The sequence below is a fragment of the Lipotes vexillifer genome, unplaced genomic scaffold (assembly GCF_000442215.2).
Source record: "Lipotes vexillifer unplaced genomic scaffold, Lipotes_vexillifer_v1.1 scaffold2, whole genome shotgun sequence".
Classification (NCBI taxonomy): Eukaryota; Metazoa; Chordata; class Mammalia; order Artiodactyla; family Lipotidae; genus Lipotes; species Lipotes vexillifer.
In genome coordinates this window covers 105,058-122,245 of record NW_006786129.1, presented here as the reverse complement: position 1 = coordinate 122,245, position 17,188 = coordinate 105,058, and the positions used below count along the sequence as shown (strand labels likewise).

Here is a 17,188-nt window from a genome sequence, read left to right as displayed (position 1 = left end):
GGGCAGGAACCACACGGTCCTTGGCAGCTTTCTTGTGGTTCTCAATTAAGGATTAGTACTTCTGAAAACATGAGCCCCAAACCACTAAATGCATCCATTTGTCAAAGCATTTCTGGCCCAGGAGAATGGCTGAGGTCGTAACACGTAACTCTGCCCGCAGAATGAAGCGTGGACGGGAGGACCAGGGGCCGTGGCTCCCGGGAGGGGCTCTGCATGTGTGTTTCTGGACCCTCCACAATACGGCTGGGCGCATGGGACTGCCTGAAACCTCGCCTGACCCGAAACCTCCTGTTGGTGCATCAGGGTTTCCTCTACTACATACGTTTCTGCAACAGAAACAGCAGGGGTCTCGGCGCCTGGAGCTGGGGACCAGATGTGACAAGTCTGGCACTGTAATGACAGCTTGATCAGCCAGCAGATGCCGCCTGAGTGCCTACTGTGTGCCAGGCACAGGGCCGGCGAGGGACCCGCGTCAAACGGACTTGCTGACAAGCAACAAAGCTGGCAGCAAAGCGAGGGTCTGTGTCCCCAGCAGATGGGTCTGCTCACACAGGCCCTCCGCCAGCCGCAGGCTGCTGGTCCAGGGCTACACCTCGTGTGAGGCAGCGTGGGATCACACAGTTACTGCCAAGATTGCTGTCACCCACATTTCCAGGAGAGCTGACTTCATGCTTCGCAGATGAGGCCATACATTGTTTTCCTTTCATTCTTTTTCTGATCATGTTTTTTCTTTCCTTTCTTTTTTTTTTAGTCCAGTAGCTGGCTTAAAAGTCTGCATGTAAACATGCTGCATCAGGAGGATGTAATCCTCCTGACCTAAAAAGATTTACAGTATTCATCAAGCTTTATTTACAGTAAAATTGAACAGCCTTCATGGGCTTAAATGCAGCCGACATCACTGTGCATTAAGCAATGCACTTACCCATTGAAGATGTGCTCCAGCCTCACTGGAGCCGCTTGCCGCCCCTCATTTCTGGTCCATTTGTGGGCTGTGGTCACTCTTCACCGGGTAGAAAAGTAAGGAGGGTCTCGTTTTCACTCACAGGTCTGTGCTTGAAGCCTTGGCTGATGGTTTCTGCTCACTGGGCCTTACTGAAGCCTGGCCTGCTCTGCAGTTTGTAGTGTCCTCTGTAACGTCGGAGAGTGTTCACCTGAGGCTCCTGTCCACGTGCAGCTGGACCTTCTTCTGCGAGATGCTCTTCTGGACCCTCTTGCTGAAAGATGTGATGCCCATGGGCCGGGGCAGCAGCGGGGCGGGCCTTGAACCGGCAGCAACGAGCCCACGGGTCCCGGCAGCCCCTGGCTGCATCCCGAGCCCCTCAGCCCCGGGGCTGCCCTCCCCACACTCCCCAGCGTGCTCTGATTGTGGTCTTTTATAACCAGATGTCCAGTTTTCCCAGCACCACTTACTGAAGAGACTGTCTTTTGTCCCCATTGTGTATTCTTTTTACGTTTCTTTCTGTACTTTTAGGGAAAGATGGGCTCCTAGCTGTTAGCCTAGCCCAGCTTCGCTGAAAACCTGTCAGTAGCCCAAATTAATGTTAGTATTTCACTAATTTTAATGCATTTTCACATAATGAAACTTATTACAAAAATTTATTCTCATTACATACACCTTTTGGTGGGTGTTTGTTGTTCTTGTATCATGAACATATTTCCTCACTACTATTCAACTTCTGACAGATGATAACATGGTATAAGTACTTATCATGTAGGGAACAGAAAACTACACAAAACTATAAGGGAAAGTAGGGGCCATGATTAGTCAAAGAAGCTTTCGGGGAAATGAATTTACCCAGGATTTACTTGATCCTCGAGCACTAGGCTAAAATTTAACAAACAGCTGTTGCATAGTTTGGCCCCATGAAATCTTTTTACTGCTTCATTTCAAAGTAGATAAAGTAGTAAGAAAAATACCACCAAATAAAACACTATGTGGTAAACACAAAATTAGAGGGCTATTGAGAAAGACGGATCAGCTTGTCTTTTTATCACAGAAAATTATTTATTGTGTTAACAGCATTTCCACTGCTATGACAACATCTGAACAAGCTTGAAACCGTTTAAAGATTGACCTTAATACAGCAACATTATAGGAGACAAAATTTACTTTTATTTCTTTTTTTAAAATAAAGATAGTAAAAAGTGAAATTTTAATGCTACATTCCTTAATATCGATAAAAAATTTTCAACTCAAGTTTAAATACTTTTGATCTTATTAAAGTATAAAATACTGGATTCTACATTTTAAACACTATTATTTTAAGACTCAGTCATCTCTTCATACTGCCAGCGTGCTTCCAATACTTCCACAGTATCTTAAATAAATATATCTCAAAAAAAAATCTTGAATTCTGAAAAATAAGCAGGAAAAACCATAAATTGATGTACTGTGCTGTTCTAACAGGGGTGAGGTGATCTTTGAATCCCCTAGTGATTAATGAAGCTGAGCATCTTTAACTTGTTGGACACTTGTATGTCTTTGGAGAAATGTCTATTCAAGTCCTTTGCCCATTTTCTAATCAGGTTGTTTTTGTTCAGTGTTAGGAGTTTCCTATGTCATAGGCATTAGGCCCTTATATGATATGATTTTCTCCATAGTTTATTCATATGGCTCCCTACTGGACATTTATGTCCAGAGGAACTGCTGGATCAAAAGGTATATGTGGGCTTCCCTGGTGGCACAGTGGTTGAGAGTCCGCCTGCCGATGCAGGGGACACGGGTTCGTGCCCCGGTCCGGGAAGATCCCACATGCCGCGGAGCGGCTGGGCCCGTGAGCCATGGCCGCTGAGCCTGCGTGTCCAGAGCCTGTGCCCCGCAACGGGAGAGGCCCCAAAAGGGAGAGGCCCGTGTACCGAAAAAAAAAAAAAAAAGGTATATGTACTTACAATTGATACATTACCACCTGATTGCTCAGAAGAGGTTATACCAATTTACACCTACACCAGTTCTATTGTATTCCATTATACTCTTACGACTGTACAACTTAAAGTTTTTTTCTCATCTCTGAATTAATACTTCTAAGATATATATATATATGTATTTTTTTTTAAACGTCTTTATTGGAGTGTAATTGCTTTACAATGGTGTGTTCGTTTCTGCTTTATAACAAAGTGAATCAGTTCTAAGATATATTAACTAGAATTTAGGTAACAGATAAAGAATAAGATCTCATTTATTATGTTAGGGACTCTTAGAGATAATGCTGATTGTAATAAACACACTAAAAGCCTAGTTAAGGAAACCAGGTGTTTGAAAGTTCATGTGTTATTCAAATTTTACCTCTTTTAAGTAGGCTGGTACCACTTTTCAACATAGACGTTAATAATAAAACATCTTGGGTTTTCCTTGGGGTCTTTCCCATTTATTTTCCATTTCTTTTTTCAGTTTATTTGCTTTATATCTCTCAGCCATCACCACAAGATCCTCTGGGACACTCTGAAGCCATTAAACGTGTTATTAGGATTGAGGCGATTCTCATTATATAACAGCTTTTCTACAATCTTCAGAGAATCTCCACAACTGATTACATGACATCATCCAAACAGAATGGAATGTGTCCCTCTGCATATGCAACACCGAATCTTCAAGGTATAAAAACCAGCCTAGTCTTAAAAAACCCCGTCAGTAAGTACATGGCCCTCCTGCTAGCGTGGCCTTTCAGTTGCTTCCCGGTGCCTTTGCCTGGTGTCACTTTCTCACCTCGAGGCCTGAGTGTCCTCTGCTTCCTCTGTTCTCTCCAACCTCCACCCCACTGGGCTCTTCCTCAGCAGGGTTCAGTGACGCTCACCCCTATTAGATCAGGTTCCCCACTTATATATTATAGTGCTCATCTCTGCCATGCTACAGCCCTCATAACACGCTTAATTGCTTGTTTAATATCTGTATTTCCTGACAGGCAGTAAAGCCCCAGTACTTGGAATAAATGAAATTTGAACCTTAGAAAACAGAGCTGCATATTCTCACCTGATTTGCTCTTTCCAGAATATTAATTAATTCACCGGCAATCTTCCAATCATTTCTAGTGATGAGGGTAACAGATACCCCGGTCCTCCTTCAAGGGGGAAAAAAGTCAATTTAATTTGATTTGTAATTTATATTCATGATTCAGCTAGCAAAATAGAACAAAAACAGCAGCAGCAAAACCTCAACTCTTTCATAAGCCCAACTACGCATGATACATTAAGATTTAGCCATTCAGGGACTTCTCTGGTGGCTCAGTGGTTGAGAATCCGCCTGCCAATGCAGGGGACACGGGTTCGAGCCCTGGTCCGGGAAGATCCCACATGCCGCAGAGCAATGAAGCCCATGCGCCACAACTACTAAGCCTGTGCTCTGGAGCCTGCGAGCCACAGCTACTGAGCCTGCATGCCACAGCTACTGAGCCCGCACACCTAGAGCCTGTGCTCCGCAACAAGAGAAGCCACCGCAATGAGAAGCCCACGCACCACAACGAAGAGTAGCCCCCGCTTGCCGCAACTAGAGAAAGCCTGCACGCAGCAACGAAGACCCAACGCAGCCAAAAAATTAATTAATTAAAAAAAAGATTTAGCCATTCATATAAGGAAGATGTGGTACATATACACAGTGGAATACTACTCAGCCATAAAAAAGAACAAAATAATGCCGTTTGTAGCAACATGGATGCCACCAGAGATTATCATACTAAGTGAAGTAAGCCAGACAGAGAAAGACAAATATCATATGATATCACTTATATGTGGAATCTAAAATATGACACAAGGGACTTCCCTGGTGGTCCAGTGGTTAAGACTTTGCCTTCCAATACAGCGGGTGAGGGTTCCATCCCTAGTCGGGGAGCTAAGATCCCACATGCCTCATGGCCAAAAAACCAAAACAGAAGCAATACTGTAACAAATTCAATAAAGACTTTAAAAATGGTCCACATCAAAAAAAAAAAATCTAAAAAATAAAAAATAAATAAAATATGACACAAATGAACCTATCTATGGAACAGAAACAGAATCACAGACATAGAGAATAGGCCTGTGGTTGCCAACGGGGAAGGGGTTGGGGGAGGGATGGAGTGGGAAGTTGGGGTGAGCAGATGTAAACTTTTATATATAGAATGGATAAACAACAAGGTCCTCCTGTATAGCACAGGGAACTATATTCAATATCCTTTGATAAAACATAATGGGAAAAAATATTAAAAAAATAGAATGTATACATATATGTATAACTGAATCACTTTGCTGTACAGCAGTAATTAACACAACACTGTAAATCAACTATACTTTGATTAAAAAAAAAAGATTTAGCCATTCAAACAGCAATTTGGAACCTAATCTGCAGTTGTTTAAACAGCATGTTATAGGGATTTTATGATAGTGCTCTCAGAGGGGAAAAAGGTCCTTTTTGTGAAGAGAATGGGGAGCCAGGTTGGATGGACCGACTTACCCTGCTCTCCCGGTGCGCCCTACTCTGTGCACATATTCTTCGATGTTCCGGGGAAAATCGTAATTATAGATGTGTGTGACATCATGGACATCAAGACCACGAGATGCTAAATCGGTAGCAATCAGTACTCGCACTTCCCCTAAAGAGTAAAGCCAAAAGAATACAGACACATGCTGGTACAAACCAACCCAAGACATATCTGTCCCCTAATATCTGATCAGGTGAACTATCCTTGCTTTTAATATTAAAACTCCTTTAAGGACAGTGAAGACCAGAAAGGGTTACTTAGCCTTTTTTAACTGCTGGCAAGTTACAACACAACAGATTCCAAAATTCAAAGGGTTCATCAACCATGGCAAAGATATATGCCTCTCAAGTAAATTAAGATAACACCCTCACTGCAAATTACTGCCTTGATATCCAGGTTTTAAACATTAGCTTGAGATAGTTCTGAGAATCTGATGAATATTTAGAACAAGTATAGTTCTGGGATCTGCAAACTGAGGGCAGATCTTAGACATGGGTTCCATGAAAAGGTGCCAACACTCAAACAAGTCCAGGCACTGGACACTTTTTTTTTTTTTTTGCAGTTACGGGCCTCTCACTGCTGTGGCCTCTCCCATTGCGAAGCACAGGCTCCGGACGCACAGGCTCAGCGGCCATGGCTCACGGGCCCAGCCGCTCCGCGGCATGTGGAATCTTCCCGGACTGGGGCACGAACCCGTGTCCCCTGCATCGGCAGGCGGCCTCTCAACCACTGTGCCACCAGGGAAGGCCCAGGCACTAGACACTTTTAAACTGCAATACTAATTGTATAAATGTACCTGTTCTAAAGTTTTTTAATGCTCTTTCTCGATCACTCTGTTCTCTGTTGCCATGCAGAGACTCTACTGATATATGCCGGATACTCAGGTCACTTGATAAATGATCAGCCCTGAAGCAAAAGATAAAGTCAGGGGTCTAAGTGCTTATTCTCATACCACCATCAATTCATTACTGTTACTTCCACTGGCAAGAGTCTGAAGTAATGTGCATATTGTAAGACATACACACACCCCCATATGAAATGCGTATACACATAGAAACAATGCCAAAACAAACCATGACTGATGATTTGAATGTAAAAAAAATATACTCACACAGCTTTCCGGCTAACAAATATTATGACTTTGTCTTTGGGAGACAGGCTCTCGATGAAAGTTTGGATATGCGATTGTTTCTCGTCTTCTGTGGTGACAATTATATTTTGCTTCACGGTACTTACAGCCTAAAGGACTCAGAGATCATAGTTCATCAATATTAATGGGCAAACCCCATATACTGGCTCGAAATCCATCTTATTTCTATCATTGGTTAAATGTTCTAATAAACTGCTAGCAGGAAAAATGGCAGGTCCTTGCAAAATCACCAGTTCCTACCCAAGGATTTATGGCTCAGTCTTTCACGTTTTACCAGTGAGTCACCTACGCTAAGCTGGGAACTCTTGAATACGTGGCAGTGTGTTGAAAGCAGCTGGTTACTATTGTTGAAAAAGGAGTAACCACGGTTTGAGGCCAAGCTTACAAAACTATTGCCATGAATTTGGATATAGCCTTTGCAATAAAGATGTTCAGCTGATGACACAAAGAATTTCCGTTCAATAAGTATTTTGACAACACAAAATTTCAAAGTATCGCTGGTACCATTTTATTGACCCAGAGATGAAACAGATTCTGAAGCATTTATCCTGTCTTTCGTGAAATCTCATGAAATGAGCCTAGGGCAATGACCCATTATTAATTACCAGTGATTTAAGTGAAACGTCAATTTTCATTAATGATTAGTTGAAAGACCAATCTCAATTATGAAGTGAAAGGCCAGAGAGCTTTCAATGGCAAAACATTTCCATAATTAATAAGATATAAATAGTAATTAAAAACAAGCTTACAACTAGATCCAAAGTACCAACATACACAATCATGGGCTCTTTCAAATAAGATTGTGCGAGTCTACGGACAGCACATGGCCACGTTGCACTGGAGATAAAATGTAATACACAAACATTAAACATTTATTATAAAGCAAACATTACTAAATTTCCCTAAGAATGCTATGAACAAAATTACTCATGAAAGACAAACTTAGTACTTTTTAATGAGGCCAATTTCACAGAAAACATTTGCTTCACAATGAATTGCTCAACGAAGCTACTAGATTGAAACTTTAAATAAGTTTAATAGGTCTGTAAACAAAAGGTGAAGAAGAGCTATACCTTTCTAATCTGTGAAAAGGTACAATGAATTCAGGTGTTAGTTTTCTCTCGGCCTTTATAAATAAGGCAAAAAACCCCAGTATTTTTCATACATTGTTAGCAGGCAACACGAAAAGCTCATGCCAAATAAAAACATTTTAACTGTTCCGATGATTGGATATGTAAATTCAGATGTTTCTTCAACCATATATTATGAAAGTAACCACCTTCTGTACTTTCACACTAATTACAAAGATGGGAAGTTTAGTGAGAAAACAAAATGAATAAATTTAGTCTACTTCCCCAATCACATACTCTTCTGCTGCCTCAGCTTTATCTTTACCAAAAAGTATTCTGCACAGGTGATTACTTTTTCCAATCTGAGACCCCCCTGTGAAACAGTCTCCCCTGCATTTTTTTTATAGAAATCTTATTCTTTTCCAAACATTATTTATTTACTTAGGCTGTGTCAGGTCTGAGTTGCAGCACGTGGGACCTTCGTTGCGGCATGTGGGATCTAGTTCTCTGACTAGGGACCAAACCCGGGCCCCCTGCATTGGGAGTGTGGAGTCTTAACCGCTGTACCACCAGGGAAGTCCCTAGAAATCTCATTTTTAATTCAGGAAACCCAATAGTCTTTGCTAAACTGTTACACTGAGTTGCTATACTAAGTGATGACATATCTTTCACCAAAGGATCTCAAAATACTTTTAAGAAAGGCTCTAAAATCAAATGGATTTGGTTCCACTGATTTCTACTTTGCAGACTAGCAAATTAAACATATACCTACCTTGTCATAACTGTCTGCCTATCTGGGCGTACATCTAATAAAATCTTCATTATCTGGGGTTCAAATCCCATATCCAGCATCTTGTCAGCTTCATCTAATACCTGCATTAAAAATGATTAGATTAGGGGAATTCCCTGGTGGTCCAGTGGTTAGGACTCCGCGCTTTCACTGCTGAGGGCCCAGGTTCCATCCCTGGTCAGGGAACTAAGATCCTGTGAGCCGTGCAGTACGGCCAAAAAAAAAAAATGGCTAGATTAGGTATGGAAGGTAGCTAATATGTATGCTCTGCCTTTATGAATACTAAGGTAATTTTTTCACTTCCTCCATTACCTAAGCTGTCTGTAGTTGCAACACAGATTGAGTTAAGTTTGCCAACTAACAGTTTCTAAATCTATTTAATGAAAAAACAATTTAAGTGTCTAAAATATTCATGTGGAATTCTTTTGTACTTACCTACATTTTCTAATATTTATATAATACTAAACTGGAATGATCTTAAAATCCATATTTTAACAAACTAGAGGGAATGAGAAACATTCCTAGGATTTAAAACCATTATGAAATGGAGAGCCATTCTAAAGGGTTTGATAAAGAGTTCAGTGCTTCCTCCCAGGACCCTGAACCCCTGCTCCACGATTACCAGGTAGGTTACGCTCTTCAGGTGCACAAAGTTATTCATTTGTAGATCGTGGAGTCTTCCGGGAGTGGCAATAATGATATCGACACCTTTCGCTAAGTCTTTTATTTGTCCATCTCTATCGCCACCACCATATATACAAACACTTAAAAAAAAAAATACAGAGGTTCATGTTCATGTGGGGAATATCCCATCACAATTCAAAATTCCAACCAACCTAAGCATTTTGGGTATAAAATAAAAAGCACATAAATCAGAAGTCTCAAGTAGTACAGTATTGGCCCCTTTCTGAGAACCATCCACATCCACCAATCCACAGGGACATGTCCTATGAGAGCCACATTCGCATCCTTGTTATCTGACCCCACCACGCAGGTTACAGTCGATGTGGATCAGGGGTAAGTAAGTCTGACCCATGCTGAGCCAATCAGCTTCTCAGGATGTGTGAAAATAATGGGGAGGATGTCTACAGTTACAAATGGTTAGAATGCTGATGCAGGAATGGTCAAAGAAAAGATTCACCTTTTAAGACCTTTATATGAATATTTACGGCACTCGGCTTCCACTTGCAGAGCTAGCTCTCGAGTCGGGGTGAGGATTAACATGCCCGGCCCATTCCTGGCTCTTTGGAGAGAAAACACGTTAGTAAAGTACCCATCTCAGATATACAGGACCTTCATTCAGTGCCTGCAATGAGGGAATTCCCTGGCGGTCCACTGATTAGGACTCCGAGCTTTCATCTGCTGAGGGCCTGGGTTCAATCTCTGGTCAGGGAACTAAGATCCCATAAGCCTCGAGGTACGGCAAAAAAAAAAAAAGGCAGCAGTGAGTGTCAAAGCCACAAACAAGCACCACACATAAAAAGTGGAGAAATAAAAAAAAACAGCCTAACAAAAAAATCCTAGGGTCCAGACACCAGCCTTTTCATTAAACAGGGCCAGAGCTTTCCTGTGTCAGACATTCTCACAGAATTGTACTGGACACGGTAATTTAAACAATTTGTTTCCAGTGTTTCACTATTAAGACTTTTGGTGGATACTACCTATTGCTTCCTAAAAATGTTCTGTCCATTTATAGCTTACCAGAACAACACAAGTGCATTTGCCCGAGACTAGGCATTACCTTTCAACAAAGGCAATCGAAGAAACTTTCACTGCATTTTTGGAATCCATATCTGTTAAACCCCTAAAGAGAACCCAGATGTAATAATTCTTACAGAGGTTGTGAGTCAATATGAATAAATCCAGGCATTAAGTAGGTCAATGTCTTCCCCGTTCCAGTCTGAGCTACTCCTATAAGATCTACTCCTTGTAGAATGATTGGCCATGCCTGTGACTGAAACAGAATGAGAAATATTAAAATAAAAAGTGCATTTCTTTCTGTCAAGTATTCCTTCCTCCTCTCCCAGCCCCAAACTTCTCAGCATTTTGAGTGCTAGGCAGTGGTGGAGGTGCTGGGGGGACACTTATAAGAGACAGCTGCTCCCTGGTGTTATAACTTCTAACGACCAGAAATTGAGGGGAGAAAATCGATGAAATGTTAGAATTAAAGAAAGCATACCTGAATTGGTGTTGGCCTTTGAAAACCTGCCTTTTGAAGGTTTCTCATAACTTCAGGATAACAGTGAAATGCATCCTCAAAATTACCAATAGGGTTGGGAAGAGGACGTTTCTCACCACCTTTCAAGTCATCACACATTATATTATAATTTTCCTTCCTTTAAGGAAAAACAGAACAAGGATTAGTGGATTTGGTCACTTTACTCCCCAGGCAAGAAATTTTTTCCAACATTAGTTCAGGTCATATCTAGAAATTCAACTGCAACTAATTAAAATTAGACTGCTGGTTAAGTTACAGTAAAACGTAATAAGAAATAGAAGCAAGCCTATCTTTTTTTACCAGAATAGTTCCAGAGAAGGAAAAAAATTACTGTATGCATGAATGGGCCAATGAAAATTTCATGGAAAGGTTAAGAATAGAGCCTGAAAATTATATGCTTCATGAATCAAAGTCAGATTTGGCAAATGCCTGAGGGCCTATAATGTTTCACACACATTTCCTTAATTAATCCTCAACAATACTTTGAAGTGGGAATTATTCTCATTCAACAGGTGATCTTTAGTCACTTGTCCATACTCTAGACACAAATATAGCCCATTTCCCTCTTCGCCAAAAGTTTTATTGGACAGCAATGCTCTAATGTATATGATGTAGGGTGCAACCAAGTTTTCTTTTGAATAGGAAGCTACAGTTTCAAATGCAATCATTTCAAATATTTTCCTAATGGGTTAATTTACCAGCATAACTCTACAAATACTCAATAAAAAGTAGTAAAACTATTCACCTCCAATTGTCTGCTTGGTCTTGTGACATTGAACTTGTTGTTTCTGACTCCACGTAAAAGTTTTTCTTAATTGGAGGTAAACCTGGGACAAAAACCAAAATTTTAACTTGGATGATTAATGAGCATTTACATTTCATTGACATTTATTCAAAGTAACAGAAATCAAACTAAAATATGTATCAGGTTCACCTTGCACAGATAATAGTTCTAGACAGCTGTTCCACACTTTGCCAGCAAAGCTACTGCCAGCCTCTAAGAGATCTCCATTTTTGCTTTGTCTTTCAATTACATTTTTCACCCAAGAAAGAGATCTTTAATAATTAAATATAAAATAAAAGAAACCATGCTTCACAAGACACACAGCCATCACAAGTGACGAATCTTCTCTCATAGTAAGCTAACTTTCTTTTCTTTGAGGGTCCATCCCATTACTGTTTAGGAATAAAATATTTATCCTTATTCTATCCTCAGCGGCCATGGCTCACGGGCCCAGCCGCTCCGTGGCATGTGGGATCCTCCCACACCAGGGCAAGAACCCGTGTCCCCTGCATCGGCAGGTGGACTCTCAACCACTGCGCCACCAGGGAAGCCCTGTTTTCTTTTTTAAATGCTTATCATACTTCCACCAAACATAAATCCTTTTTCTGTTCCCCACCTCCACCCAAATCTTTCAACACATGTTGTTGAGATGGTATGGGATAGGCTGACCACCAGAGTGGAATGAACCCTTGTTAATATTTGTCACATGGTAGTGTTCACTGTTTAACTTTAAATAAATGATGTTGTCCCACTGCCTCATTCTGATCAAATTAATGCCTGAATTTACTCTGAAATTCAGTGAATAATGTAGAACATTATACTCCATATATAATTCCAAGTGAGAATTTAAAAAAACCATTTCTTCAAGAACTGTATGATCTTATTAAATGTTTTTCCCTTTTTATTTTGCCCTCTTTGGCCAGGGCACTCCAAGATCAATTTTTGCTCAGTCATAGCAAAATGTTAACTCCTGGTTGGCATGTTTACTCACTGTACCATCAATTTCCCTTTTGGCCCAATTTTCTATTTTTATTAAACTTGTGCAGCGGGTTACCTCAAATAAGACAAGGTATAAATAAGTTTTAACTTTCCATTTGTAACGTAAACTGCAACACAGACATAGAAATATCATGTCCTAGAGACTAATTGCAGCATTTCAAATTCTACTGTCATTTTGCATATAGATTTCATTACTAAGAGCAACACATTTTTTATAGAGGCTAAAACCTCAATTACTAGGAACAACAATACCACATATAAGTGTTGGGATCCAACACTAACCTGCCCACTTGTTTTTGCTCCATTTCAAAATATTTTCTCGGCACTTATCCCAATCAACGAATTTCTTATTTCCTGAAACATCTTTCCTTGCATCTTTTCCATCCAAAGGTTGGACAACAGCAACATCTGTTAAAAATATTCCAAATTAGTTTCCAAACAAATCCTACCAGTATAAAATCCAAAACAATTTTATTATTTTCTGTTTTAATAATCCAACAATAATAATGCTTAAAACATTAAATTTAGGAATTTAGTACAACAGTGCCATGACAATTCTGGTCACGGTTTGCCAGTTATTTACTTCAGATTTCTGAAATGCAAAAGAAAATTACTGGAGCAGTTAAAAAGCATGAGAGACTAGTGTCTGATAATAAATAACACATCACTTATCATTACAATAATTCTGTGTGGCAGATGTTACCCCAGGTAAACAGAAGAAACAGTGTCTTAGAGGCTTTTTAGAGGTTCTTTCCCAAGAAACACTAAGAGGCAATGCTGCCATCTGAACCCAAGACTCTTCTCCTTGTTGCTTCTGGAAATAGTTCAATAATGGCTTTTTCTCTAGTCTAAGTAGATCTGAGATTTTTTAAAATATCAAATAATTAGGCAGTTTTCAAAATCAGTCACATTCCAGGGAAGGGACCATAGACAGGAGGCCAGGACTAATCCTTGCTGTATCATCAACAGTGAAGTGTATTAAAAGGTTATTTTGTTTTTACTCAAAAGTAAAACTGCTAGGCTTAACAGCAGATATTAAGTGTCTTAGTTTGAGGAAAAGTATCCTGGATTTCATAGAAAAAAATTCTGTAACAGACTAGATTTAATGATGGCAAGCCAAAGCTTTGTTATCAGGAAAAGCCAGTTATAATATGACTTATAACACTGAATAAAACATTTAAAATTTTACAGGGCTTTAGTGGGCAGAAATTACTTACCAACTTTGGGTTCTGTTTTGTAGTCTTCTTGTTTTTGAACAAGATTATCTATCACTGTTTTCGCTTTGCTCTGCATTGCCTTGGTGCCAAAAATTCTTACTTCCGCTTCAGGGTACCCTTTTATTATCTAGATACAAGGGGGGAAATAGGTGAGATAAGTCCCTTCACCGTCCCCCTCACCCCCGCCCTCAACCTCAAATAGAATAAAAGTGTAAAGGAAATACAGGATTGCTATCAATCAGCATCTAAGATATAATGAATGGACTACAGCTTAGGTGAGTTCTTAAAAAGAAGTATGAAGAGCTTTGGCAACTTACCTAAGTTACAACAGTATGTTAATAATTGAAGAGAAATTAGAGTTAGGAATGAACCATAGTTCATCCTCTTTAAGGATTTAAGAACCCGAATAATTTACCTGTATTTTGGTGTATGTTGAGCTCTGGATCTCTTTTATTTTTGACCCACCACGCCCTGTTTTTAAAAATAAAGGAATTTTTTTTAAAAAATTGAAATTAATTATGGGGAACCTACTACCGACTTTGCTCAAAGCCTTCTCTAGTTCTTCCCAAATCATCCAAACAGGGCTTCCCTGGTGGCGCAGTGCTTGAGAGTCCGCCTGCCGATGCAGGAGACGCGGGTTCGTGCCCCGTTTCGGGAAGATCCCACATGCCGCGGAGCGGCTGGGCCCGTGAGCCATGGCCACTGAGCCTGCGCGTCCGGAGCCTGTGCTCCGCAAATGGGAGAGGCCACGACAGTGAGAGGCCCGCATAACGCAAGAAAAAAAAAAAAACCAAATCATCCAAACAAAGGCTCCTAGGGTTCAGTAATCACTTTCAGTTTGGAAAAGCAGGCGCTTTCTATTCCAAATTGTGGTGGGTGGTAGGAGGTTCCTTTCCCAGAGGTAGATACTACGGATTCACCACCAGACCAAGGAAAGACTAATTGGATCCAAAGTGTTGGCAAGGATGTGAAGAAATTGGAACCCTTACACACAACTCAACCAAAAAAGTCCAATTAAAAAATGGCCAAAGGTCTTGAATAGACCTTTCTTCGAAGACATATTTATGACCAACAGGTGTATATGAAAAGATGATGAAATCATCAGAGATATGCAAATCAAAACCACATGAGATATCACCTGTTAGAATGGCTCTCATCAAAAAGACAAGGGATATGGGGCTTCCCTAGTGGCGCAGTGGTTAAGAATCCGCCTGCCAATGCTGGGAACACGGGTTCATAACCCTGGTCCAGGAAGATCCCACATGCCGTGGAGCAACTAAGCCCGCGCACCACAACTACTGAGCCTGCGCTCTAGAGCCCGCACACGACAATGAGAAGCCCACGCGCTGCAACGAAGAGTAGTACCCACTCACCACAATTAGAGAAAGCCCGGGCACAGCAACGAAGACCCAATACAGCCCAAAATAAAAACAAATAAATAAATAAATTTATTTTAAAAAAAAAGACAAGGGATAACAAGTTGGCAAGGATGTGGAGAAACGGAACCCTTATGCACTGTGAATGGGAATGTAAATTGGTGCAGTCACTATGGAAACTGTATGCAGAGTCCTTTAAAAACTAAAAATAGAACTACCACGTGATCCAGCAATCCCACTTCTGGGAACTTATACACAAGAATTGAAACTAGGATCTCAGAAAGATATCTGCATTCCCATATTCATCATTATTCACAATAGCTAAGAGGTGGAAATCACCTAAATATCTGTCAACAGATGACTGGATGAAAAAAATGTGGCATATGCATACAATGCAAGTTTTCAGCCTTAAAAGGAAATCCTGCCATTTGTGACAACACATATAAACCCTGAGGACATTACACTGAGATAAGCCAATCACAAAAAACTGCAGATTCCACTTCTATGATGTGTCTGGTGGCTGGCAGGGATGGGGGAATGGGGAAATGAGTTGTTGAGAGGTAGATTCAGTCGTGCAATATGAAAACCTTCTGCAGATCTACCACACAACTTTGTTCTTAGGGTATGTTGTTTATCACAATTTTAAAAGGGGGGCAAACCTTACTTCCAATCATTTCCAAATGCTTTTCAAAAACGAATTTGTAAGACTCACGCTATACTAAGAAAAAGAACACTTTTTTCGGCAGATTAATCATATTCAAGTAACAGAAACTAAGTGCAAGGTATGGCTAATGTTTCGAGCAGCCCTTTAATACCCTACGCCTTTTTATCTTGGGTTAATGGCTCTCCCTGGTGCTCAAACGGACTGACTCCTTTGTTGTTCATTTTGGGGTAAGCTGCCAAAGCTCTGACCTTTCAAACCAAAGATTTCTTAAGTCTAAGAGTTGGCTCTCCCAAAACATCGTTCTCTATAAACTATACAGAGATGCATTAACACCATCACTCTAGCACCAAAGCGTATCAGAAAGGTCCGGTGGGGACCCGAGCCGCCCCAGTGGCCGCTGATTGGAGGCGAGGCGGTCGGGGCGGGGATGCCACAGGCCCCGCCCCGCCTCACCCACCCCGGCCCGCCCGCGCAGGCCCTCCGCTCTCACCGATCACCGCGCCCACCCAGTCGTTCTTCAGGCTGAAGGAGAGCGGCGGCTCCTGGAAACCAGCGCCCACGGGCTGCTGGACGCCGGAGTGGCCCCTCCAGCCGCCACCTCCGCCGGCCTTCTGTCCTCCGCGACCGCCTTGGCTCGGCTCCTTCTCCGGGCTCCTTTCCGGAGCCCGAGGCAGCGCCGCGCCTCGCTGAGAAGCAGCTACCCAGGAGGAGGCGTTGGCGCCGGCTTCCGGCCGAGACATGGCTCCGCGAACAGGATCCGGCACCTCCGACGTCTTCCAGCAGGCCCTGCACACTCGAGATGCCGTCGAAGACTGGTCCACGACGGCGGCCACGCAGCCGCTGCTCAAGGCGCCCGCGCGCCGACGCCCCGCCCAGGCCGCTGCCCATTGGCGGACGCGGCGCTGTGAGCGGGGCTGGTCCAATGGGCTGCCTCCATCCTGCACTTCCTGCACTCCCTGCATCCTGCGCGCGCGCTTGAGTGAGTCCTTGCGCGGGCCTTGTCCTTCACTGCTGTGGGCTGTCCAGGGCTCTCTGTGCTTTCCGGCTACACACCCGCTCCTGGGACCCGCATCTCAGGGGCGCAGAAAGCGCAGTCACGTTTAAAAGCCGGACCCAATTCAGTCATAAAAATTTGAAACAAAAGGTTGACAGTAGCATTCACCATTGCTGTGTGAGCAACACTTTGATATAGTTAAGCATATGTTAGGTTTTAAAATGGTGGTTGTCATAATTGGAAAAGATAAATGTACCCCAACATTCATAGCAGCACTACTGTAATAGCCAAGCCATGGAAGCAACCTAGGTGTACATCCACAGATGAATGGATAAAGAAGATGTGATATGTATACACAATGGAATACTACTAAGACATAAAAAAGAATGAAATAATGCCATTTGCAGCAACATGATTTGACCTAGAGACTATCATACTAAGTGAAGTAACCCAGACAAAGATAAATATCATACGAT

General features: G+C 41.7%; 1 protein-coding gene and 1 non-coding gene across 2 annotated transcripts; one reads left to right on the top strand and one right to left on the bottom strand.

The window, feature by feature from the left end:
- Positions 1–3,322: 3,322 nt before the first annotated feature.
- Positions 3,323–16,458, bottom strand: DDX43 (DEAD-box helicase 43). Its single transcript, XM_007458407.1, has 16 exons — positions 16,209–16,458; positions 14,094–14,149; positions 13,679–13,805; positions 12,744–12,869; positions 11,424–11,505; positions 10,640–10,796; positions 10,296–10,414; positions 9,602–9,703; positions 9,083–9,224; positions 8,443–8,543; positions 7,350–7,437; positions 6,562–6,689; positions 6,247–6,356; positions 5,423–5,561; positions 3,968–4,055; positions 3,323–3,439 (listed from the first exon to the last, which is right to left on the bottom strand). Exons 1-16 carry the CDS (start codon positions 16,456–16,458, stop codon positions 3,323–3,325), a joined length of 1,932 nt encoding a protein of 643 aa, XP_007458469.1.
- Positions 8,574–8,646, top strand: TRNAE-UUC (transfer RNA glutamic acid (anticodon UUC)). The gene has a single exon. It is a non-coding gene; the product is annotated as a tRNA-Glu (tRNA).
- Positions 16,459–17,188: the final 730 nt, after the last annotated feature.

Bases quoted from the DNA above. Each gene is read 5' to 3' on its own strand.
- DDX43 (XM_007458407.1), bottom strand. From the start codon at position 16,458: ATGTCTCGGCCGGAAGCCGGCGCCAACGCCTCCTCCTGGGTAGCTGCT. The intron at 11,506-12,743 runs GTTAGTGTTGGA...TTTTTGTCCCAG, and splicing joins GAGCAAAAACAAGTGGGCAG to GTTTACCTCCAATTAAGAAA. The intron at 4,056-5,422 runs GTAAGTCGGTCC...TCCCCCTTGAAG, and splicing joins GGGCGCACCGGGAGAGCAGG to GAGGACCGGGGTATCTGTTA.